This window comes from Cyrtonyx montezumae, unplaced genomic scaffold (genome assembly GCF_038088225.1).
Source record: "Cyrtonyx montezumae isolate F1298 unplaced genomic scaffold, pur_monq_1.0 scaffold_8, whole genome shotgun sequence".
Classification (NCBI taxonomy): domain Eukaryota; kingdom Metazoa; phylum Chordata; class Aves; order Galliformes; family Odontophoridae; genus Cyrtonyx; species Cyrtonyx montezumae.
This window is the reverse complement of record NW_027072089.1, coordinates 72100823-72126735: the sequence shown is the minus strand read 5'-3', so window position 1 is coordinate 72126735 and position 25913 is coordinate 72100823. Positions and strand designations below refer to the sequence as shown.

General features: G+C 34.4%; 1 protein-coding gene across 2 annotated transcripts in view; it reads left to right on the top strand.

Moving 5' to 3' along the window:
• The first annotated feature begins 2087 nt into the window (after positions 1-2087).
• Positions 2088-25913, top strand: part of CDH12 (cadherin 12) — a 154294-nt gene continuing 130468 nt past the window's right edge. For both annotated transcript variants that reach the window (XM_065753238.1, XM_065753237.1), the window contains exon 1: positions 2088-2318. In XM_065753238.1, coding sequence (XP_065609310.1) covers positions 2088-2318 — 231 coding nt within the window. The remainder of the gene's footprint in view (positions 2319-25913) is intronic.

Here is a 25913-nt window from a genome sequence, read left to right as displayed (position 1 = left end):
GAATTCTATTGATATGGGAGAAACATCTTAAAAATCAATGACATGATATGGCTCAAGTCAAGTGGTGAATTCTATAGTGGCATAAATTGTATTTTTTTTGTTGTTGTTCTTTAAATGTACAAGGCATCCATCTTAAATCCTGGAAGCAGTATTTGTTGTAGCTGACAAACAGTAGACCATAGAGTAGTCATATGCCATAGTATGCCATAGTTTGTATGTCTTAATGAGATAGAATTATTAATTTATTCTTAAGTCTTCAATCCACACTGGGATTTAAAATTTGTTAGCATAGAACTGTGGTTTATGGAAATGTTAGTTGTCAGAAAACAGCTAATGCAACATATAGCCTGCCAGTCATTCACCCTCAATTAAAAGGAACCATGGCAAGAAAAGTATTTTTCGTATGTCCTGGACATAATGGAAATATGAAAGTTCAGATTTAACACTTTAATTGGCACCAGCATAGACATAGTTAGCTTTGTGAAAGCCATTCGCTATTAAAAGAAACACTGATAGCTTGAAAGCGTAGGAAGAATAAACACGAAAGAATTTGCATTGCCTCAGTACTCACTGATGCCCGCTTTACTATGAATGTATATGTGCTAATATTTATTGGCTAATTCTAAGTTCTAGAATAGCTCCATTTGTTCCAGCATGACCTCCATAGATCTATAAGTCATTGCAGTGTCCTTATTGTGGGCTGTGCCACAGCATTTTTAGATGGCCTGAGTGGTCATTTTCACAATTTTTTATTGCTGCTGAATATGGTGCGAAGTTGCAAATGACAGATAGAGGTTCATTTTACATATTCCATAGTACATAATATTTAAATATTTACATCCTTTAGTACTGTCATTTCATTAATTTCAGACAATGAATCAGAACATTTCATAAATACTAAAAGAAAGAACCTCTGTTAATTATACAGTGGCTTAAAAAACAAGTATTTTTCATTATCTGCCTTTCTGTTAAATGTGAGAGCAAAACAATTCCTTTAGGGTTCAATTTTTTATTTTTTTTTCCTTCCATGCTGATGGCATTTGGCTGCTACAAGAATCACCACAGTTTTAATTGTCACCTGGATGTGATGGTTCTCTCTCTGCCCTGTAGTTCGTTAGTGCTGATTTATTTTTAATCTCTGTACCTGGCATTTGTCAGTATAAATGAATGTCACTGTCTTATCTTACTGGCTTCTGCGTTGTTTCATTTTCTACGCTGACTGCAGTTCTATCATTTGCTCAATAGATCAAGAATATGCCTTTTTTTAATGTGTTTTACAGTAGTGCTGAAGAGCAACATAGCTATCATTTTTTATACAAGCTTTATGAGAAGAGAATGTTTGTCACAAACAGCATATTGTGTGGACAGTTCTGTGGTGTTTAGCTGCATGGTCACTGTTTTCCACTTTCTAAGTTTCCACAAAGTTCATACAAATCTGCCTTCCAGGGTCAAAGGTTTGTCCATATCTGTCTGTAGTCTTAGGAGGGCAATGTGTCCAAGGTGCTGTATTGGCAGAGACAAAAAGCAAAGCATTCCTGCTCTTCAGAGTGGAAGAGTGGATCCTTTCTTCCCCAGTGTTTTATGTCCGTATCCAGAGTAAATGCATCACTGATGAGCAAAAGTTTTGTGAGATAACAGGGTTATAAAGTAGAGGGTATGGGCCTGTTTTCAGCTAGACACAATCATAATGGCAAGCAGTGCAAAAAGGATCTATTCCTGTGCTAACTGTGCTGTATTCCAGAGCAGCTCAGTGCTACTACAGTCGAAACAGTAATTGCTTTTAAAACTGTGATTCCTAATCTTTTCTTTCTGTCTCTAGAAACTAACTAGGTGTGAGAATTTTGATGAACACTTCAATGTAATTTTATGTAATTTGATGTTGCCATGTAAATCTCTTTTATAGGTCCCTTAGATGGAATTTAATGCGGCAAAAACCTTGTCATCAGAAGGATTAATGCCTGCATTAGCATTTCCGCAATAAAATCAGAAGCTAAGTGGTGGAGGCCACAGACACCTCAAACCTGGATTACTCTGCTCTGCATTAAGTGCTGGAGTTTTTATTACTTGCTGTAGGGAAGCCATTGCCAATGCTTACAAGGAACTGCTTATCCCTGCTTCTCTGGGTCCTGTTTGATGGAGGTCTCCTAACGCCACTGCATCCACAGCCACAACAGACTTTAGAAGCAGAGCCAAGAGAAAATGTTGTCCCAGTGCCAGGGAGGAGGTCATCTGCCCAGCGAGTCAAACGAGGCTGGGTGTGGAATCAATTTTTTGTGCTGGAGGAGTACATGGGCTCCGAACCTCAGTATGTGGGAAAGGTAATTTTTTACTCTTTCTATAAAAGTTGAAATGACTCAGACAAAGAGTGCAATGTGCTGTAAATATGTATCTGTTTCTGATGGGGCAGATCTTCAGCTGTAAGTTGCTCCCTCTGTCAATTCCCTTCACCATTCACCCTGTCATGCGGCTGCAAAAGACAAAATTGCGATTCTTAGTGCACAGGTTTAGAACATTTAATTCCTTCCTTCATATGTTTAACTTATTCCCTTGTCCTCGATTTTAGGACAAAACTAAACTTTGGGAGTTCTGAGATAAGTTTGTGATGCAAAAAAACTAGTCTTTAAGTTTACATGATATTTACCAATGAATGTCAGACTGATATCAGGGATGAGATTTAAACTTAGAAGTCTCTAGCCCAGCATGCACAGTCATTTCTGTGGCTGGTATTGTTATTCCAGATTGGTTTTCAGTATCCTTTGCTTTTCTTTCTGATTGTTCACAAATTATTTCTAATGTGATGTATTGCTTCATAATTCAAAGTCTTACGTTATAGCTTTTATACTCTGAGCATAGGCACACACACATGCAGAGGTTTTATGCAATTCTCTCTCTGATGATGTGACCACTGTTTTTATAATAGAACATCAGTAGTTCGATAGCTGATTGTTTGGGGGGTGTCAAGGTGAATTTGGATAATAGAGCTTTCAGAAAGAATGGCTGAAAATTAGACTTGAGAAGAATAGGAGCACAGTGTATAACTGCATGCTATGCATAATTTTCAGTTTAAGTAAAGGCTATTATTTGATGAAAATAAAAAGGCAAGGATTAATTTCCTGAGTCCCTAAATGCCACTTCCCTAGGCAGCAAGGCTTAGATTCTAAAAACATGGGGTGTCACCTTTCAATTTTAAATTTAATACTGTGTCCTTTTTACCTTTTTTGTTTGTTTATTTGTTTGTTTGTTTGTTTTTTATGGAGACTATGAACGATGATGGTTTGTTTGTTTGTTTGTTTGTTCCTATATATAAATGAAATTCACAGACAGTTAATTTTCCCTCCTTCCCTTCCAGAAAGCTATTATAAGGAATGAGTGCATAAATAAAGCAGCATAGGGCTACATTTGCCTCATTAGGTGCTTGGGCAAGCCAGACATAAGTATTCTTGAATATTACAAATGTAGGCACCAGTGTTAACCACTAGAATGTATTAGCCAGAAATATTTGCAAGACAGTATGTTTATATTGTAAACATAATATGTTGAGTTTCATTTAGAAGCTGAAGGCAATCTGATCCCATCATGAAAAACTATATAACATCCAGTTACTAACAGTTGTCCTTTCTCTAACACGTATTTTCCTTCTGTCCACCTACTAAGGATGCAAATGACGACTGTAATCACACTCAACACAGTAGTACAGGCAACATGATTGCTATGCTTTTTACCTCTGAAGACAGAGATGCTAACGCTGCATCACTGTGATTCATTTGTTTTTATCCTTTTATGTAAGATAGCCTGGGTAGTCATTTAGGGTCAGTCCTAAGCTGCCAAAATAATATTAGTCTTGCATAAAATTGACTGTTATCAATACATTTGAATTTGAGATCGTAAGCAGCTTTAAAATTAATAGGATATTTTCATTAAAAGTAATACTTATCTTATTTACATCACAGATTTACTTGGTATGTTTATAACTCAGAAGACTTTTTAAAAACTGTTTCAACATGAAAAACATGAAAAGATGTTTTTCAAACATAATGTTAAGTCAAATTGCAGCACAAACGTTAGCGATGTTTCTTGAAAGGTTATCATGTGCCAAAAGGAAATGTTCCACTATTAGGAATACATAAAATAAAATAAAATAAAATAAAATAAAATAAAATAAAATAAAATAAAATAAAATAAAATAAAATAAAATAAAATAAAATAAAATAATAAAATAAAATAAAATAAAATAAAATAAAATAAAATAAAATAAAATAAAATAAAATAAAATAAAATAAAATAAAATAAAATAAAATAAAGTAAAGTAAAATAAAGTAAAATAAAATACAGGAGGAACTTAGTAGTGAAACAAATATATACACATATGTGTATATACATATATAGATATGCTTAGTTAGTCCATCAGAAAATCTTGTCAGAAAATCTACTTTTATTCAATATATTCCAAATGATCATCTCTTGAAACAGTGTTTATTATCTGTCAAGCATTTATTCTAGCATATTATGTGCATTAAATATTTGCTTCAATATACCTCAAAAGGAATTTGCCATTTTTTTGATGTCTTCTTTGCTTGATCTGTTGAGGTAAAACAAGAGGAAAAGAAAGTGTTGGAGATGTTAACGTTTCCCCTGTTTGTTTTTTTTTCCAGGAAGTTCTCAAAGAAACAAAACACTGAATTGGAGAACTTCTTTGGAGAAATTGTTCTGTTAAAGCCAGATAGCAAAAAACATGTGTGATATAAATTCACACAGTTCTTAGTGAATCAGAATACACTTGACAGTGGTTAATCAATATATTTCTATGATATGTAATTAATTTTAGTCATAGAAAAATGTAATACATGAAATGGTATTGAATTCTTAATTGCAGAAATAACTGTTTATCATAACTTAGCATCATTCCACAACCATAAATTTCCAAATTCTCTTTATAATATTAGTGTGTTTTATTTTAAAGGGATATTAAAAATATTATATATTTCAGGATATTTCAGGAATTACTGTTTATTTTTATCTTCATATTCCAGCCATGATAGCTGAGCTCAAAAGAGTTACAGCCACATAGGAGCTTATATTGCTTATTCTGGAACTGCTGCACTAGTAATGTCACAGTAATTTATAAATAGGAGTTTAATGTGTCTATTAAATCAGTGACAATTTCACTAAACAGTTAGGGGTGACTAGTTAATTCTGGAAGCCACCTGGAAGAGCACACAGATTTACAGCATTAATGTCAGCTGTTATCGGCCAACACACTCAATTCATTTTATGTCTGTTTTTAGAAGTCTGTTTCAAGAACTGTCAGGTTACAAATCAAAATACAGTTTAGAAACTGACGCAGTCTAGCTCACAGTTAGAGATCCTGAGATAGTGCTTCATGTTGACACATGGTAAGCTGACATTAATAAATAAATAAGTAAAAATTAATATGCTTTGCCACTTAACCTGAATGTTAATGCTAAGGTCTGAAAATCCTCAGCTTTGATACTACAGAAGTGCCATAAAGATCCAAGAAGATGCCAAACAGAAGAGAACCTCCTCCTTTGCTAGAGCTCAATATAGTATACCTAGTCTTAAAAAAGGAAACTGGTATATGGTTGTCATATGACACATGCAAGTTGGAGATGCTAAAAGACTTACTGTGAAATAGACTCCTGTTTACATATTTTGCTTTGATTTGATTTCTTAGTACGGTGGAGCTTCAGCAGGCTATGCAAATAAGCACACGTTTAATAAAATTGAAAAAGATGTTAATGATTGTTTTCTTGTGCCAAAGCTTAGTCCTCCCTTAATCAGATCTGATTCTCAAGTGTGACCTTCTCCTAGTGCAGTTTAAAATCACTAACAAGGTAGCAGTTGAAACTGACCTTATAAGAGGGTAACTTAAGGAGATCTAGCCCTGCTGAAACATTAAAAATCTTGCTGAAACCATTCTTCATTGCTCTGTTTCAGCAGTGGTATACAGGGGCAGCATAATAAAATAAAGATTCGAGAGAACAAAATAAATGAGAGAAGTATAGGTTCTTCACTGTCAAAATAATATTAGCAAAATATCAATTTTTAGTTGTCAAACGAAGCATGCTCCATATTTGAAGATTTTAAACATGTCGCATTCTTCCATTTACGTATGTCTTTGTATGTTCATTTGTGCATTCCCATGTATCATTATCTGTGTGTTAATGCATCACATCGTTTTCATATGTTGTGCACCTACACAGACTTTTTGTGGCTTTCGCCAAGAGTGCAGAGACAGGCAAATGGAGACTTGTACTGAACACAGGCTAGGTGCATTAGAAAAGACTGCAAATTCCTTTTTAAGACAGTAGTCTCTTTCTTTCTGCTTTTTCTTTTCAGTGTGCAACAATTAAATATTCTCAGCTTGTCAAGTGATTACTAAGCCTATATATTTTGCATAATTTTGTTCTTTTAAATCTCTGTTATATTATACCTGCTTATAAACAAACTGCTTCAGATTTTTTATTGCTGTGACCCCCACCACCTGAAAAATGTTAGTCACAACTGCCCTTAGGCTATATGGAGGGCACATAGCAGTATGTGCTATTGTATAGATGAAAAATATTAACTGAATACTGAGAAATCTTCATTTTCTTCAGAGGTTTCCCCATGTATTAAGGCAGATGCTGTAATGATCGGATGGAAGAAGCGCTTTTTATTTTTGACCAGGAAAGAGTGCTTTTCTGATGCATAATAATTTACCCTAAGCATCTGAAATATGAACACAGTACTCACACTTGCATTTTATATTGGATAATTTTTATTATATTAAAATTAATGTAGATCACCCTCAATCAGACTTAAATCAACAACTCTTTCTGAACTCAGATTTTACTGTTCTTTTCCATCATGGGTAAATGTCTGGGCTCTAGTGCCATCTGTGAAGAACTGAATTATTCTGAATTTATATTTTTCAAAGAAATCTGTATCACTATGGCTTTATTTATTTATCTATCTATTTATTTATTTATTTATTTTGTCTTCATTCAATGCATGCATTGAATTTGAAAGCCACTTTTTGAAGGAAAAACACAAATAAACAAAAACCTAAGTCTCAGTTAATAACTATACCTTAGTTAATTAGCTTATATGGATACATATGTATGTATCTACTAGATTCTGTTATAGCAGTCATGATAACATTTCATTTAAAGATGTCAAAAAGATTCAAGTTTATCAGACCCTATGCCCAGAAGTAACACTAAAAACTAACTGGAAAGAGACCTGTAAATCATTTCAATTAAACTTTGCACAGTACCGTCTTCAAGGAGGTGAGAGGAGTTACTATAGGGACCACTACAAATATAGTGTTAATTCCCCCTACTTAATAATTTGTGGGTGATTTCAATTTGAAAGATCTGTGGAATGGTAATTATAGGAATCATTTGTTCACAATATCTTTAACATGCAGAAACTCATACCCTACTCTGCCTGTAGACATCAGAGGAAAATTCTTGTTGGGACTTTGTGGGCCTTGGATGATAATTTAAAGTGTGATCAGAGAGTCACATTTGATCATTTTTTGCCTGGCTTACTAAATGAACTCACTGAGTTTATACCTTGTATATTTTCAAGTAAAAGCATTGTCACAGTTTTTTACAGAAAAGAGATGAAGAGAAATGAAATACCATAAAGGTTTGAGTGGAATCAGAACTGGAACCAGAGCTGTTGACTTCACGTATCACTGAGACCTCTGTCTCCATTACTTATTGCTGTCTGGTGAAAAAAAGCTATGACTTTGAAAGCTTTGCATCTTATATATTGTATAAAGTATGTGAGACACAAAGCAGTTTTGACAGCTGCACATGAAACTCTGAGATGGAGGTAAAAATGCAATGCTCCCCTGAGCAAATCAGATTTGCATTTAATGTTCACTTTTGCAAGCTCATCTTTTCATAAGGTGTACAAAGCCTCAAATTTACTGTCTCGTGTGATAGAGATGAGCAACCTGCATACAATAAAATGTCTCTTATTGATCTAGTGATTTCACTCATTGATTTACTTAGGTAGCTTACTGTGGGAAAATTAGAATCAAAACACTGACAACACCTTCTGTCTGTGGTTCTTGCATTCATGAATATTGTGAATGAGATGAACAGCATAAAATTGTGTTTTCATTGATTGCAAGTGAGAATGAGTGAATTAAGTTTGAAGAGAGATGAAAATAAAAAGGAAAGATAAACTTCCTAAGCTGCAACTCAAATTTAAGGAGTTCTAGAAGGTTGTGATGGTTGGTTGGGTCTGCTAAGGAAGTCACAAATAGAAAAAGTTAAAAATCTAAAGCCAGCAGACTGTATGACCACTGTATGTATACAGTGATCACAAAAGGCGAATCAACACTTGTGGGGCAGCCCTGTTAGTATGAAGCTTCCAGCTCCCCAGATACTTCTGAACACAACTGAGTGGATGTGCTGATGGTTCTAGCATGTGTCTGTAGTTTATATTGTCAACATAAATGGAGAAATTTAGTTTTGGTTGTATGAATTAAACTGCTAAGGCAAGCCTTATATCTATTGTGATTATCTTTTGAGAGTTCTTATGTAAATGGTGTCTGCTGGATGAAGATCTTATTGGAATAAAGAGGTATATGAAAGAAAGGCGGAAAAAGAGTAAGAGAATTTTGAAGGTCCTGGAGACATGGAAAAATGAGAATAGTCTGTTCTTTTAATCAAAGTGAATTTGAAGATTTTGAATTTGTTTAATCTATATCTGGAGTTTGGCTGAGGACTTCTGAATCGTGTGGCTACTAGAGAGAGACTCCAAAACTGATCTCAGATGCAGACAGATATATCAACTTAAAGCTGAGTTTATAACTAATAGAACAGTAAAACATCAATTTCAATTAACTTAAGGAGTGACTAGCTGAGATCACAAGATGTTCTTTCTGGAAGAGCACCAAAATGCCTAATAAGAAATCAAATAAAATTAGCCAGACAGCAAAACTTGGAAAAGTATTACGTGCCTGTAGTCACTCTTGTATCTGGAGAGCAGTGTGTAAACCTAAGTAATTAGGAGTTTCAGAAATAGAATAAAGTTTATGATCACTGCAAGATATGATATGTTGAAGAACAAGAGGAAGACGTAGTGCTATACTCAACAAAATAAAATTCTGAATAGTAAAAGTCAAATTACAGGAATATTTATGATAAAATGATAGGAGACTAGATTAAAGTGTGGGACTTAATGTATATGAGTTTCATCACTTACAACTTAAAAATTAGGCATTTAAATGTGAATGTGTGAATATTTAGCTTGTTAAAATTCATTACCTTAATAGAATACACAGAATAATCTACATTTTATGAAACATAGCGTGAAAAATCACCTCTGAAATTAGAAAATAATATATTGAGTATAGAATATAACTTATTATCAAGATTCAAACCTAACTTCATTTTTTTCTAATAAAAGGCTGAATCAAAAACATTTTCCCACTAAACGGTAATCAAATATCGATTAGACATACTTTTCAAAAAAAAGACAAAAAAAGTCTAAAGAGTTATTTAGCATCAGTCTGTAGGGGAAGCAAGTGAACAAGTTGACTGATTTTTCAGCCACTACATTTAATATTCGTGTGTGTAAGACATAAATGGACAGTTGGGACTGGGAGTCCTCACCAGGTGCTGCAGTCACATCTAGTGCAGTTTGTGAATCAGGGCCCCAGGTGCACAGAAGTCCTGAGCTGCAAAACCCCTGCTCTTCTGAAGTTCATACATCAAATCACAATTTGTATCTATACCTGAAACAATAGCAATGGACTGGGAACAGATTATATGGCATGTGCAGTTCCTCTCTCCCTCACCCACCTCCACGTTGCAGAAGCTATAAATGATCTGTCTCTCTTGTCCCTCTAGAGATAACCATCCTCTAATCCTTCTTGTGCCTGACATCCACTCTGTTGCAAAAAACCTACAATTTCTTTGTTCCTTACAGGTGGTCTGGTACAGATCCAATTAAATTTTGAGCAAGAATTTTAGGTATCTGTGAAATATGCAGCTTCTGCTTTGATTTGAAGAGAGCAATTTGTAGCCAAAAGCTTACTTACTTTTTCCATACATGCTGGTGGAAATGTAATGAAAGGAAAAACTTCCACAAGTGACCCTTGTCTTTGTTTCACATTACATAGTAGTAAAAGTACAGATTATTATTTTTCTTTTTCCACTTGAAATAAACTGAAAAAAAAAACCCAAAAAATAAATTAAAAAAAACACCCATGAATGAAAAGTCCAAAAAAAGTCCAACAAAGAAGACTGGAATATGACAAGAAAAAAAAAATGTGGAAAAAAATAAAAGATGAAAATAAATGGGTATTGTTCGAATTATCTTGACAGTAGAAAATATTTTTGTAAGTACTCTGTTGCATAGTTCTCTATTTCTCTTTGTTCCTGAAAATTTACCTAGTCTAAATGGATAATATAAAGCAAAAAATAATGCAATAATATTGTAGTTATTTCCAAAACAAAGATCGTGCTGTTTCTCGGGGTACAAGCTGAACTCAGTCATAAAAGCTATCTGACTGAAAATTGCCCTTCTCTTTTTTATTTTTTTTTTGGTAGGATTATTTTTAAGCTGGCATAAAATCCTTGTTTTGGTTTGCTGTGTGGTGCTGGAAGCATCCGTACTATGTCTGTCACATGGCAGTGATAGATAATATACAGTGTTACATAGGCAGGAAAGTGAAAGGCACGGAAATGACAAACTTCTGTATGTCCTTTCCCTCCTCTACTCATCCCTGGGGCTGTTATCTCAAAGAAAGTGAAAAAGGGAAAGGAAAAGTGGAAAGACATAACAAACAATTAAGATAACATCTACTCAGCATTGGCACAGGCTGAAAGTAAACATAATACAGTTTTAACTATAAGTTACCAGCTAAAACTTCATTTTCTTCCAGAGAAGGTTTCATTTTGGAAATGTGTGAAAAAAAGAACAAAACCCAGTTGTTTCTTGCTGTACTACAAAATTTAAAATGAGGACAAAAATGAATTTGAGTAGTAGAACAGAAGGAATAAGATATAAAGGAATAGTAATGAAATAAGATGTTAAAATAGAACAACTTTCTACGAAATCAGAAATTGTAATAATAAAGCTGTAGACAGAAAGAAACAGTAATGATAGCAGTCAAGATCCTGGTCTTTTTAGAACTGGCGGGTCTCATACTCCAGTGACAGGGAGGAAAGACTAAAAGAGATGCTTAGTACATAACATTGTAGTATGCAAGGTAGACTCTTGCCACGCTAATATTTTCCATCAGCCTGATAAAGTATAATGTTTTTCTTCCAATAAGTTCTTCTTATCCTCCTGTACTTTGTTGTCTACTGAAATTATTGGCTTCACTGATGGTAGCTGAAGTTTGATGGATTGAGCCATATCACTGTTACCCCAAACAGCAAATAAACGATTTTTGGAAATACGGTATTATTTATTTGAACTCCTATGTGCAGTAGTTGTTCTTACACTTCAATAAAAGAACAAAGTGTGCATAGCGAACAAAGGAGAGCTTGGAATAGCACTCATGTTTTCTAGCACCAGCTTTAATTACAGAGGTAGTTTCTTTGTGTATATTGTATTTTTTTCTATTTTTAGCTCAGTCCCTGAACACGTAAGCTACACTTATTACTGATAAAAATGAACTACTGCCATTATGACTTGGTTACTGCTTACTGGAAAAAAAAAAAGATTTTCAGTGGTAGATGGATTATTCACCCATAACATCATGAAAATACTTAACAGATGGCTGAAAAATAAATATACCTGTTTTTATACAAACATTCTGTATCAGTAAGGAACTAGGCTGGAATCTATATTGTTTTACAGGTGACAGTGTTTGTTGCTAATGCTAAGCTGTTTGTGGTAGTAAAACCCAAGTCCGAATGGTAAGAATGGGAAAAAGACTTCAGGAAATTGTGGATTAAAATAATAGATGACATTTAATAGCAAGTTGAGCATTGGAGAGGGGAATGATTCCAACTTAATAAAATGCTGCGCTCTGAGGCAATAATGATCTCTCTCAAATGAGATCTTGTTTTATAATACTTGTTTGCATGTTTGCTCAGTGTGTAGTGACTGCCAAAAAGCAAATAGGATGTTAAAAATTCTCAGCAGCAGCAGAAGAAAATATATGTCATTAATACAGTCTTGCATCTAAATCTCTGGTCAACCTATCTTCAACTTCAGGTGAATTACTTGTCTCTGATTTTAAAATCAGATGTTGTGTATCCCGAAGAACTGGGAAACGTAGAGAAGGATACAAAGGGAATGAATGCCTTTGGACTGACATCAGTGAGGTATGACTAAGATGGAATTTCTTTGTCTGGGAAAGAGGGAAAGAGGAGGAGATGCAATTAGGTGTACAATAGAGTGGTCAGAATAGTGTGAATGAATCCCTACTTAACCAATATAAGATGGAGAACGCCTGAATAGTTTGATGGGCAGGGATATGATCAAGGAATAATAGTTTTTAATTGAAGAATAAATTTACTTACATATTATTTTGCATAGTGAAACATAAAAACTTTACTTCCCATGTGTAAAAAACACAAACATCTGCAGTATATCACATGGTAATGCACCAGCTAGCAGTTTATTAAATGTGGATCTATTAAATGTAGATCTATTAATAATATTAGATTAGAAATTTTAAAATAGTAGTGCAGGTCAGCAGCTACTGTAGTATTGAGAAAAATGTTTGTCTAGCAAGAGTTTTGTTATGCTGTTGCGAGTATTTACACTGTGCATGAATGCACATTTACTCAATGTGCAGTGACTGCCAAAAAGCAAATAGGGTGTTAAGAATTCTTACCAGCAGCAGTAAAAAATAAATGTCATTAATACAGCTGTGCATGAATGTGTAGGTAGCAGCACTTCTAGCACCTACCATTTCCCAATAGGCATTTCTTTAGTTTTCTAGTCTATGTTGGTGGTGAAACTTCCTTGAAAACTTGCAGAGCCTCCTCAGAGCACCCTACAAGGCCCTCAGAGGACCCACTCCTGTTCAGTTGGGCCTAAGTGCTGAACACTAAAGCTATGCATGACTGCAGTTTTATTTATTATCAGGTTAGCTCATGAACTGAGCTCATGCTGCCTGTGTGATTCTATCTCTGCCTTCAGGGGAGAGAGGACCACCTTAATCTGTGGCCAGGCCAGGTTAGACCTGGGAGGGGAACTAATCAGGTACAATGAAACCTCCTGTGCAATCCACATGTACCACAACCTTTAATTGCAGAGGTACCTGCACTCAAACCCAAATTCAAATAGCTGCAAAAGACGGTTAGATATTAAGCACAAATGTTGCCATATGTCTTCTTGCTGTGATGGGTTTATCTTTTTATACAAATCTTATGCTATTTTTAGAAAATGCAGTAGGTCATTTAAAATACTTTGCAATCTGTTTCATGAAACTGAAATGACCTGGTAAAGTAGATAAGAGCTGAAATCACAACACATTACTCTGACTGCCTGATAAGCTGAAAAGCCAAAAGTAAATGAAAGGGAGCTTCTACTTCATTTATGTGGAAGAAGTCTTTGTTTATCTTGCAAATTCAAAAAATCTTCAAAGTTCTGTATATGTTTGTATACAGTCTTTATATACAAAATGAATAACCACATAGGCAGAGCAGATGTTATATGTGCTTGTTAAATAAGAATTTAGGCTTGCCAGAAATGTGCACACCAGCCTTTTGATTTTTCTATATTTACTGAGTCTTCAAAACAGTTTTTTGAGTGCTTGGTTCTACTTGCCTTTTAAAGATGCTTAAGGTGAGGCAAGATGAGAGAGTTTTCTCTTCCAGTATCTCAGAGGATAATGTCTACAAATGCGTTTTAATTAGTAAAACCTTTTTGCCCTGTGATCATGGCAGTGAGTAAACAATATTTCTTGGGTTTGACATAGTGCCATTCAAGAGAGGTTGCTCTATTTAAGTTTCTCTGTTGTCTTTACATTGCAGTAGCAAGCTGGTGATTTTTAGACTGATTTTTAGTAATTCCTTAGCTTGTATCTTAATGTTGACATAGAATTACTCTGTTGAAGATAGCATATTTTTTTAGTATTATTTCACAACACTGAAACCAAGATCATTTTCTTCAGGATGTCAAAATACACATTTGGGTAGTTAAGTAGACTTGTTATGTCCAGAAAAACAGCTTATAGGTATTTAGCTATTATAGCTTATGTGAACTGAAGATAACAACAGCAACAACAAAATACAGTGCAGAGCAGTTTAATTGCTCTGTGTTGATGAAGTGCAAGCCAAGATAAAAAATCTCCTTGAAGTTATTAATGCAATGTTTATTTTCTTGTATCTTAAAGGACATTTTCAGCACTGTAATATAAGCCAGTCAATAGCTTCTGCTTGACAAATCCAGCTGTATCAGACCAACAGCTGGTAACTGCTGCTCATTTAACCCTAATTGATGCTAGTAGTAGAGTGCAAGAAGAAAATCAATGAGTGTTTGCAGAATCAGGAAATTCACACATGGGCCTAATGAATTCTGTCAGACAGCGTTTGTGCACTTTAAGAACTGTAATAAAAATGCTGAAACCCTGAAACACAGGCCAGTTCTGCAGAGAGCTTCTTTTCAGTAAAAGTATTTGCTACTGTAATATTTAAATAACACAGTGTTTACTTGCCTTGAGTAAGTTCTATGCTGATAGAGTAAATTTGTAAATTCATCAGAAAATTAAAAGAACAGTTACATAGTTGTTGTATTTGTTAGAATAAATCTGGCTTTTTTGTAAAAGGAGACAAAGAGTCAAGAGTAGATTCTTCTTTCATATGAGATAGAAACATTTGTTTATTTATGATTTTGTTATGTTCATTTGCCATGTCTGAAAGTTATGTAGACCTGGGCCTGAACTGTCCTTAGTGCATGATGCCTGCTTCATCAAGTTGAATGTAATGCTCTTACATGAGTCTGGTTAAAAATTGTTAAAATTGTCATTGGACATAGTAAATTCAGATACCTCATCACCTAGACAAATAAATTGCTGTCTAATGTTCTTCTGTTTTGGAGAACCTTTTTTAAAGGAACTCTATGCTATTCAAAATAAATGGTTCTGTCATCTACTCTTATTCCAATCTCAATAAAATACTGTGATTCAGAGAGGTGCTTTTGTGGGCCTCATCACTAAGGCATCTGAATGTTGCAGTGATTATCCTTGCAGCAGCTTTGTGAGGCAGCAAAGTATTAGCTCCCTTCCATAAACAGACGATTGGAACAAACGAAAGACTGAATTATCAGAGTAAGTATCAAGTTATACTATAACCTTAGAAATAGAAAAAAGTAAAATCATTCTGATTTTTATTTTTACTTTAAAAAATAGTATCAAACTGCATACTGTTATTTGTCTGAATAGATAAGTGTAGAGTTCTGTCTATGCTGAACAACACAGCAACTGAGACAGCTGGGCAGATCTCCCTACCTGGAAATGAAATAAGGGATTACTGATTAAATTTCTCTGCATCCAACCACCGCAATGCTCTTCAGATTAAATACTTAGTTTCTAAGTCCATTCCTAGTCTTGACATTAATAATGTCAAATTTGTAACTGCAAGGTAAAGTAAGCTCAAGGGAAAAGGGAAGGGGAGAAAAGGGCAATGCTGTCAATTCCTTGCTAGACTACTGCATTCATAGATCATCAGACTAGATAACAAAATTATTAAGAATAACAAAGAAAACAGGCAAAGAAAAGAATTGTGCTCCTAGACTTGTAATACTCTGTCTTTCTGCTTTATCTTTCTTTACTTGTGTTGTTTGAATAGATTTTCAACTTGTTTCTTTGGGGAGCTGAGCTCCAGAGACTGATGCTGAAATAATGATTTCCTCAGCGTATTAAATAATTCTGACATGCTGCTCAATTTCTTAATTATCTCCCATGTATCAGTAGTTAAAAAACTAAAAAATAATGGTATAAGTAATCAGTCTATTGACACTTCTCCTATAGGTTAAACAAGAGAGAAAGAAATGTGTACTGGGTTTGAACATATGTATTTCAGATATCATTTTATTTAAAATAAATGAAAAAAAAGCCCACTGCCTTTCTATGAAATATCCACAAGGCAGGAACCAGGGATTTCTTCATTCTGTATACTTGTGTGGGTTCTATTGCTGTGGTTTTTACTTATGGATAATTGGCACACTATGAGTTAGATAAATATGCAGTAAATCGCTTGCTTCAGCAGTTTGTCTGTAGTGTTACAGTCCAGCAACATGACTCAAATCTTCAGGAAAAAATAGAAAAAGAAGAAAAAGGGGAAAAAAAAACCAAAAACAAACAAACAAACAAAAAAAACAAGTAAGTTAAAAAGATAAATATATGTAAAATTATGTAAGAACTTTGCAAAGCCATTGACATTAAATTATAATCATGTACTTAAATAGCTGCAAACCATTTATAGCTTTAATATTCATGGGCATTATATGCTAAAGAACAGGCTGAACAAAGGCCTAAAACAATGTCTACAAAGAAAACTAGCAGTGGCATTTTCCTAAACAGAGCAAATACTCCACAAGTTTTGACTATTAATGTAAATGCTTTTCAGAAAAAATGATTTTCAGATTCAGGGAACTAAAAATAAATCCTCATTTTTTTTCATGTAGGATTCCCCTTTACTCCATCTGATACTAAGTTTTGTATCCATCTGGTGAGAGTCATGTATCCCTACTTAATGAGATTTTTCTAAGTTTACAACACAAGCATAATCTAATGCCCACTTCTGTTCTGAGCTGTGTCCAAAAATAAGTAGGACCTTTCTTTAAAAGAAAAAAAAACTTCTTGAGTCTCTCAAATAAAAAGAGGGATAATATCTTTCTTACCTATTAAAGCTCTGGTCATGTTTCAGAATCCTGGCATTTGTGTATTAGCTGACAGCTGGTGAACCAGTATGAGCATTTTTGTTCTGATCTAAAGTGGACTTCTGAATCAAATCTCTTTATCATTCAGACTTGCTGCACTTTTGTTCGTGTTAAGAGAGGTCTTAGTGGAAGCTAGATTACTTCTGAATAAAAATAAATTGAGATTGCACTACATGAATTGTCACTTAGTCCATCCAACCAGAAGAGATATTTTCTGAAACAAAAATCCTGGAGGTGCTTTTAGTGTGAACATTGGTTCCTCGGCATCAGCTGGTACATTCTACAGATCTACTCCTATAAATACAATTTACATGCTAACATAGATTTAACTCACAGTCCCAAGCTATTCAAAACAAGATATGGAGAAACTATCCCAGGCTAGGTGATTGAGGCCATGTTTAGTCATCCTACTTTCCCTAAATTTTAGTTAATCTTTTCAGTCATTTAAGAGGAACTGCTAAGCAGAAGTGAGTTAGCCCATCAGATGTCTGAAGACAAGAAATAATGCAGAATGGTATGAGAGAATGGTCTTTGTTTCAGAGTAGTTCTTAGAGATAGTTCTATTAAGATTTGTATTTGTCCTGTCTCTGTCTTGTTAGTATGCCGCATTATTATGCTTGTGACACACAGCTCCTCATAATCAGCAATCATTGAAAAGTCTAGGTTCTAGAAAATAAGTCTTTATATAGTTAGTACAAAATAAGAGCAGATGGGGGCTATTGAAATAGAAGATAAGAGCTATCTCTGAACAGAGCCAGAAGAGCAAAGTGAGCAGGAATTTCAATTGCATGCACATTCATATGTCCTGCTGTGTTCTTGAATCATTTTTTTTAACAAATAACCCCCAAACTATATTCATAGAGTCTAGTATATTGCTATGTGTGTATATATATGTATATATACACAAAACCTTCACAGGAGGCCTGTTGGAGGACTACAATTACAAAACAAAGTCTGAATAAAAGTTGCATTCTCCCATACACCTTTTTTGTTTGTTTGTTTGCATCTCTGTCTTCATGTTAGAACATGTTCATCCACCACTTATTGTGGTGTGGGAAATAAATAAATAAACACATGCAAGGAACAAAAAAAAAAAAAAGACAAGACAGATTACATTTCTGCTGAAGTCACTGACAGATTTCCATTTACATTATTATATTTTGATGTGTTCCTAAGTGATTGATAAGACAAGGCATAAAACAAGCAATCCAAAGTTATAACAATGATAACAGAAATGAAAAATTATGTGTTAAAGCATTTGGTTTACAAAATATGGTCTATTAAAATAGATTTTTCACTGCAATACTGAGAGAGAGAACAAAATCTAGTTAGAAATTTTTAAAGAGGAAAGAAAATGAGAAAATTATAACTCCATGAATTTGTTAAAAGAAAAACTTGGTTTGAAAAAAGGGTCAAAGGAGTTAAGAAAAACAGAAGTCAGTTTCTAAATATTGGTTTATACTCTAACATTATATTTATTCTTGTGAAGGTCAGTACTTTATTCTGATTGCCTGATAATTAAAATACTCATTAAAATTTTGTGGAAATTAAAAAAAAATCAAAACATATATGAAAGAGATGAGAATAGAGGCATACATTATTCACAATCTGTGATAGAGAAATCTTGTATGCAGAACATAGCCTAAGATTCCATCTGTACTTTTTTTCAATATTCTCATAAAATGAGTATTTTTAAAGTACTTAGCTATGTAAAATTCATTTGCCCTTTCTCTTAAAAACATTTGCTAGCTGTTTTGCAACATTCATTAGTAATGAGTATGATTTATATGTGTTTAATCATATATATATTTTTGTCCTTCCTCTTACCAGGAAAAGAGTGCCTCTGAAAGAAGCATATAGATATCAAGTGAGTGTATGCTTGTGTTTAAAACCAGCTGGTAGGGGCACTTCATTTGGTTATTTACTTTTGCACTGATAAAAGATCCAGGTTTACTCTCATTTACACTCTGATTCCAGTGTCTTGACTTTTAAAGTTTTCATCCTTAAGCCTTCATTGTGATGACCCAGTTTCACATGGGAGGCAGACAACTTTGCTTTCTTGGTGTTTTCTGTTGAGACCAACTGCTCTTCTTCAGGACCAGATGAAGTTAGTGGGACTGGTCATTTCTCAGGTATTCCCAACTTCTAAAGTGTGATAATTTGAGTTAATTTCCCTGGTCTTTCTTTGAGGTTCTGAGGAATGAGTAAAAAACAAAATGCTCATCTACAGCTACTGTGCAGCTCAAAGTGACAGTAAAGTCACTGAATTTGAGTGAACACTCTTTACAAATTGTACTGCTGAATTAATTTATATTCTTTTATTTCTTTGTCTTGCTTCTTTTCCTCTAAGTAGAGGTGATAATGCCTTCTGTAAGTTGATGTAGAGTTATCATCTGCAGCTGTTCTAAGTCAAAGCATACACTTTGGTAGAACTGGAGTATATGAAAGTGTTATTAACTTTACTGTATCAAAGTCCTCAGTACCTCCAGGACAGGCAGTATATTGTTACTCCAATCCTATATACACCCTGACTAGCTGATATGTGCTGCTAATTTGCTGTTGCCATGCCTTGATTATTTCTTTAGTTGTCCACAGGGGTGGTACTTTTCCATCATTTTCACAGCAGGCAGTAGCTCAGCATGGAAATGTGAGAGTTCTCATGGAACAAGTAGAGAAAGAGCTGGTGTCTGCTGCCCTGGCATAGCATAGCTTATCTGTTTCTCCTGTGGAAGAAAAATAGTTGTAACAGCAGGATCAGTCCACAAAATGCAGTAACACTGGGAGTACAAAAGTTTATTTGCACTTTTGGGAAGCCATCTAGTAGTACCTTCCCTCACTAGTTCTGGTGAGTATGCTGAGGAAAAGTGTGTCAGGGCACTGAGCTGCAGCGATGGGGAGAGATATCCTGTAGTTGAGATAGTTAACTGTAGTTTTGTGACTCTTAAGTATGTACATTTTCTTATTAATGCTAAAAAACCTAATCAACTGATAATCAAACTGTATTAGGTCAGAGTTCTCACTATAACAGAAAATCCCAAGTAATAGTGTATTTCAGATGATTGCTCTATGGAGCTGCCAGTAATTGAGTCATAGAAGCCACAGTATTTTCAGCATAAGTTCTCAGAACAGTTGACTACAGAACAGATACTATGGGAAGTCAGAAGTGCTGCATTACTACCAGCTGCAGCCGGTATACCAAATTTAAAAGAGTGTAAATTACCATTGCCCTAGGTACCAGCTGTTCCAGTAATGAAAATGCCACTGTGCAGAAGTACTGGTTAAAACAAACTAATCTGAAAATTATTTTTATCTTATGGGCGATTGGTGTTGTAATGTTTTGTTAATCATACTAGTAGTCTGAATAGGTCATTAAGTTAATGAGCAAATTAAGAATAAAATCTTCAGTTATTTATGAATTCCAAAATCTTCAGCAGGATGCATCACTTGAGTCTATCCTTTTATAAATCATATTAATATCCAGTTGAGTTCTTGAAGAAGATTATAATTCTGATAGAGTTGTAAGTGTGCTGGGATACATTTTATTCATGATTTCATTATAAGAAATTTCATTCTGTGACAGGTGTTTGGCATCCCTCAACATCAATTCATGCTTCCTTTAAATACATAATTAAAATGAAAAATATGCACTTTTAAGATACACATGTAGTAAATCAAAAGCTCATTTTTGCTTAAATATTTTACTTCATCTGTGATGGATGATTTTTTAAACCATATTTTGCAGCACTCATTCCAAGGCCAACTGGATGGCAGCAAGGGATGAATCTATTCTGAAAGCTTTAAAAGGTCTACTGTAAGTGAATGCGTTCTTTTCATACCCCTAAGCCAGTCTCTGAATAGGTAAAGGATGTCGCTCTAAATTGGATCTCTGAGCAGCTCAACAGGGATGGATATTTCCCTGTACGAGTACAGAAGGTGAGAGAAAGAGCGGGAAACAAATCCTTTTTCTCCCGTTCTTATTGAGTCAAACTCTTCGTTGTTCTTTTAATGGAACAAGCTCTATGGAGCAGGTGGCTGATTCAAACAGACAGGTGCCCTGCTGTGGATAAGGGTTTTGGTACTTACTTTATAGCGTATACATAAATAAAGTGCAGTACTACAGAACACAGCCTTGCATGTCTTTCCACAGATGGCCTGCATACTGCACTTGCAGAGATTGTATGTGCTGTGTTCATATAATCAGGTGTTGTGTTCATATACTTACATGTCACGATCGATGTCCAGAGTGTAGATTTTGGCTCCTGAATGAGATAGGAAAATAAAATGCTGCTTGTTGTTATATTTACTTAGTAAGAACTAACTTGTAAGACATTTTTCACTGCACTTAACCTGTACAATACATATCAGTGGAAGACAAATCACCTTCAGATCTCCTTGAAAGAAATGAAATTTTATAACTACTCACTGAAAATAGCAAAATACCAATTATTAAAACATTTAGAATTCGAAACACCACCTTTGCAAATGTTAAGGAATTTTTATGCATATTTCCCCCCCTCAAAAAGTTTGCTAATAATTCCTATTTTCTGGCTAACTTACTGTTTTTGCAAATTCATTAGTCAGTGAATATAATTGCCTGATCATTCTTTGATTTGGTTTAAGCAAAAGCACTTTGCTTATACATTATGTTCCTGAATGAATTGAATTCTTGCAGTAATTGACTTATTGTCCTATGTAAATTAGACTGCATTATCCTTTATTGTTAAATCCAGTTCAATTTATGAAGCAAATATTGCTAGAATAAGAGTTTCATTAACAAACAGAGGCTAATTAGTTTAGGATTAACTGATCTAATTCCAAATAAATGTAATTGTTCTCTGATCTTAGTAATGAACTTGTAGTTTCAATAAATATGCCTTTCGAGTATGGTTAAAATTAATAATCTTTCACTGGATTTTGTTTTCTCAAAATGACTTATTCACAGCATAAATTTTGTATTATGCACTAAATGAAAATATTCTTTGTCATAAGAGTTGAAATGTGGTCTTTATCAGTAGTCACAAATATTTACACTGTCTTTTTATAGAGGCATAAACATGTTTAACAATCTTGGTTTCTGTATTTGGGGAAAGGGCCATAAGGTGAAGAACTTAACAATTATGATGAGAATCTGTGAAAATGTAAAGGTAAACTGCGAAGGAAGTAGATTATGTTTGATGCCTAGGAGGTTAACAGCAAATAAATTTATTATTCTTTAAAATCTAAGTCTTCTTATATTTGCATGTGCAAATTACTTGTCATGCTAAAGAGTGTTTTGTAAGAAAATTACTAAAAATATTTCCATTTTTTATTATGACTTCCTTGAATATAATCAGCAAGCATCACAAATTCAGATGAATTTAATGGTCAATAGCTGCAACATCTATCAGTGAGAGGAGCTTTGTTTCTGTGAACATTAACATGGATTTGACCTATTTATTACAGAAGAAGGCACTTTTCCACCAGTAGAAGGATTTTTCAGTAATTTGTCTAATTGAGGTCTTATAGTTAAAATCACAAAAAGCATAATTGGATCAAGTTTAGCTTGCATCTCCATTCTTGGAGTATTGTTTGAGGTTCTGTATTATTTCAGTGCAAGAAAAAGCTTTAGTTGTTTCTGTTTTCATGTCTTCTTCTTGTTAAAAGATGAGTGGAAAGAAAACTTACCTAAGAGTGTGAACTGAAATGAAAGATAATGTTTACTCTTACTCTGCAGAAGAGTACTCCGCTAGTACTCTGCAGGAGAGTACTCTACCAATACTTGCAAAGCCCTAATTATTACCAAATAATAACGCAGACAATGGGAGTTTTTCTATTGACATCCTCAAGGCCCAGTTTCAGCATTTATTGACACAGTTAGGTTTCTCTGGAACCTGGGGAGATTGTGCCCTGGTAAATTATTTTCCCCAGGATGTCTGGAAGGACCCATGTGAAGAAGGATTAGGAACAAATTAACACCTCTGTTTTCACTGAGCAGCTCTGTCAGGAAGGAGATAGAATGTAAACCCACCCAGACACTGCTCCTCTACCCTGCTTCCACCTTCTTCCCTCTTCAAAGTCCCTGCAGCAATAACCTTGCTGCCCTATCTTTCTGAGGTAAAATGACTCTCCATGCACTTCACCTGCTTTTTCATTTCATATAGCAGCAGCAGTGGTGACTACTGTTTCATCTCACCAGTATAAAATGTAAGCAGGGCACAATTACAAAGAACAGAGATCTTACTACAGACATGCAATCATTTCTGCCTTAAATTGCAAAGCCCGATATTTTTCTTTTATCTATTGGACTGTATTTTCCACTTATTGTTATGAACATTTTTCTTTATCCATTAAAAACATGAATGAATCTTGAAAGTAAATGCTATAGCTAGAAGACAACCTCTTGTAAACAATATAATTGCATTAGAACAATCCAGCAGAAAAAATCAACATGGAGATTTGTAATTAATCTGCTCCATTTGAGCAGAAATGATTTAGACTTGAGCTGTGAAATTTATTTTTTTTCAACAACTTTTTGTACATAGGTGTGAAATTTTTATTAAAAAGAGGACCTACCAATTTTCCAATATTCCTACATAGTGCAGCTTAATGACATGTGAAATACAAATGTATCCATAACTTCGAACACAGAAGATTTCTGTGATTTGATTAATTCTGCATAGAGCTGTATAAATGCTGCTTGTTTCAAATAATCCAAGCCTGAAGAACAAATTTTGATTCTTCTCCTATGCCATACAAACCTACTTTTATCCCATCCAAAAATCGCTTAATTAAAGAACTCTATAGGGAAATAAATTTTATTATGTTTGCAAAACTGACAAACAAATTTTCAGGAAGTCAAGCTAGATGAAAATGCAAACTATGCAGTGCATCACTTACCTGAAATGTAACAATTCACTTATTTATTTTATCTAACTTACTGTGATTAAAATCATCAATACCACCTCGTATACAATCTATTGAAATGGCTGGTACTGTTCCTGAAGATCTATAATAATACACTGTGTACATAGAATTGAGTAAGGAATTGCAGATTTGACCTCCTGTTATTATTTTTAGTACAGAAAAGTTTGAAATAAAACTAATATCCCTGACAGCAAAATAGTCAAGGGAGCTTGGAATTTTTGCTTCTATTTTTCTCAAGTTGCTGCCTTCTTATTTTAGTATGCCTCTACTTCCACTGCTGATTGTAGTCACTCTGCATGTAAATGGTGTGAGGCTGATGGTGGAGGAAATGGTGTGTGCAGGCCAGCAAAGCATGTGCTCTTGAAGCACGTTCCTCTTGTTCCAGAATCACCACCTCAGAAACATGTTTCTGTTCCTTATGTGTAGAATCTCTTTGCTAATTTTATTCTCTTCTTTCTTTGTTAAACAACCTGCATTTAGGACACAAATTTTCATTAACTTCTACTTTGCTGTTCAATAAGCACTTCCAGTGCTCTATTTACTAGATTTCTTGTTGGTCTCAGAGACATAGAAGGCAAGTTGATCAGACAAGAAACCACCTTTGGTTAGTAATGTGTTTGTTTGTTTGTTTTAATGCTAGCATTGCTGTTTGCATGACTGTGGTATTAATTTTACTTAGATCTCAGTCAGAGATGTAGAGACTACGCAAAGATTTCATGTTTCATTTTGAGTGTTTCAGCAATATGAAAGATGTGTTTACAACATAACCTGCCCCTATGCTTCTTCTGAAGTATGAAGAAAATTGATAGTCTTCTATCAGGAAAAGATGATTTCACATTAATTCAGCTTTTAAAAGCTGTTTCTGAGGAAATCTTGCAGCTAGAACATAACTGCATTCTTGGAATTCAAACATATGTGCAGTGGGCAAAGTTGAAGTCCTACAGATGCTCTTCTATACTATCCATGGCTGTATCTTATACACTTTAAGCATTATTAATTAATGAATGATAGACCATTTTCTGTTTTATTTTCTATAATATTGTGTTTTCTTGTCTTCATTTTTCTTTTGGACCAAGGCAAATTAAGACAAGGTGATTAAAAATTAAAATGATATCGTATTCCACTCATGAAACCCTGTATCTTTAAATTATACATGTGTTAAAATAACCTTTTTTTTTTCCTTCTGTGACAGAAACTAAGATTATGGGTTTTTTTCCTATTTATAAAAGAGAAGTGGTTAAATACTTTATTACAGTAGGACTTGTCACAGTGATAGACAGGTTGAAGCAGAATCTTTCTGCTCTGTCATTCCCTACCTGCTAAGAAGTGCCATTATCAGACAAAAAGAGACACCTTAGCTGACAGTGCTTTACAGCAAGTGTGATTTACAGAGCAACGTTTTGTATTTAACATAGCATTAAATTTAAATACATGAGGAAGGGAATTTTTATATTCATTTTCAATCTAATCAGTGAAGAAAAATATTTGAAGTATTAAGATAAAGAAAAATAAATCTTAATCAGCATCAATACAATTTAATAAGCCCTTTCTCTAAAAGACCCCCAAGATCAGATTGGCATTGATGAACATACCAAAATAAATAAAAAAATGAAATGGCAGAAGATTTAATTGCTCCTTAGCGTTCCAATCAATGTCAAATGAAACATAAGCTTGTAGAATCAGTTTAGAATCTTTGACCTCTCCTAATGCAATGGACTTAGACACTATTTCAGCATGTTTCTAGCTATGCCTTTACTCAAAAAGGTAGAGACCCTACAGCTCCTGTCATTCTTATTGTTTTCTAACTACAGGAAACAGTTCTTTTTGATGCAATAGCAATTTCAGCAGGGGTATACCACTGAGTAGTGCAACAGAAGCCTGTATGGTGATTTGTGTCCTTCCATGTCCCTGCATACCAGTAAACTGTGGCTGCCTAAAGCAGGGCAAACCTAATTTAGGGAGTCTTTGACTTTCAGAAGCTGCCTCTGGAATTTTTGGACAAGTGAGTCAGTAGTCTAAGTCAGCTTTGGAGACTCAGACGAAAAAGGGCTAGCTTTACCTAGATGAGATGTTATGATAGAGGGAAATTTGGAGATGTGAGGGATTTAATTTGGCTCTAGCCGTTGGAAGCAGAAAAGAGA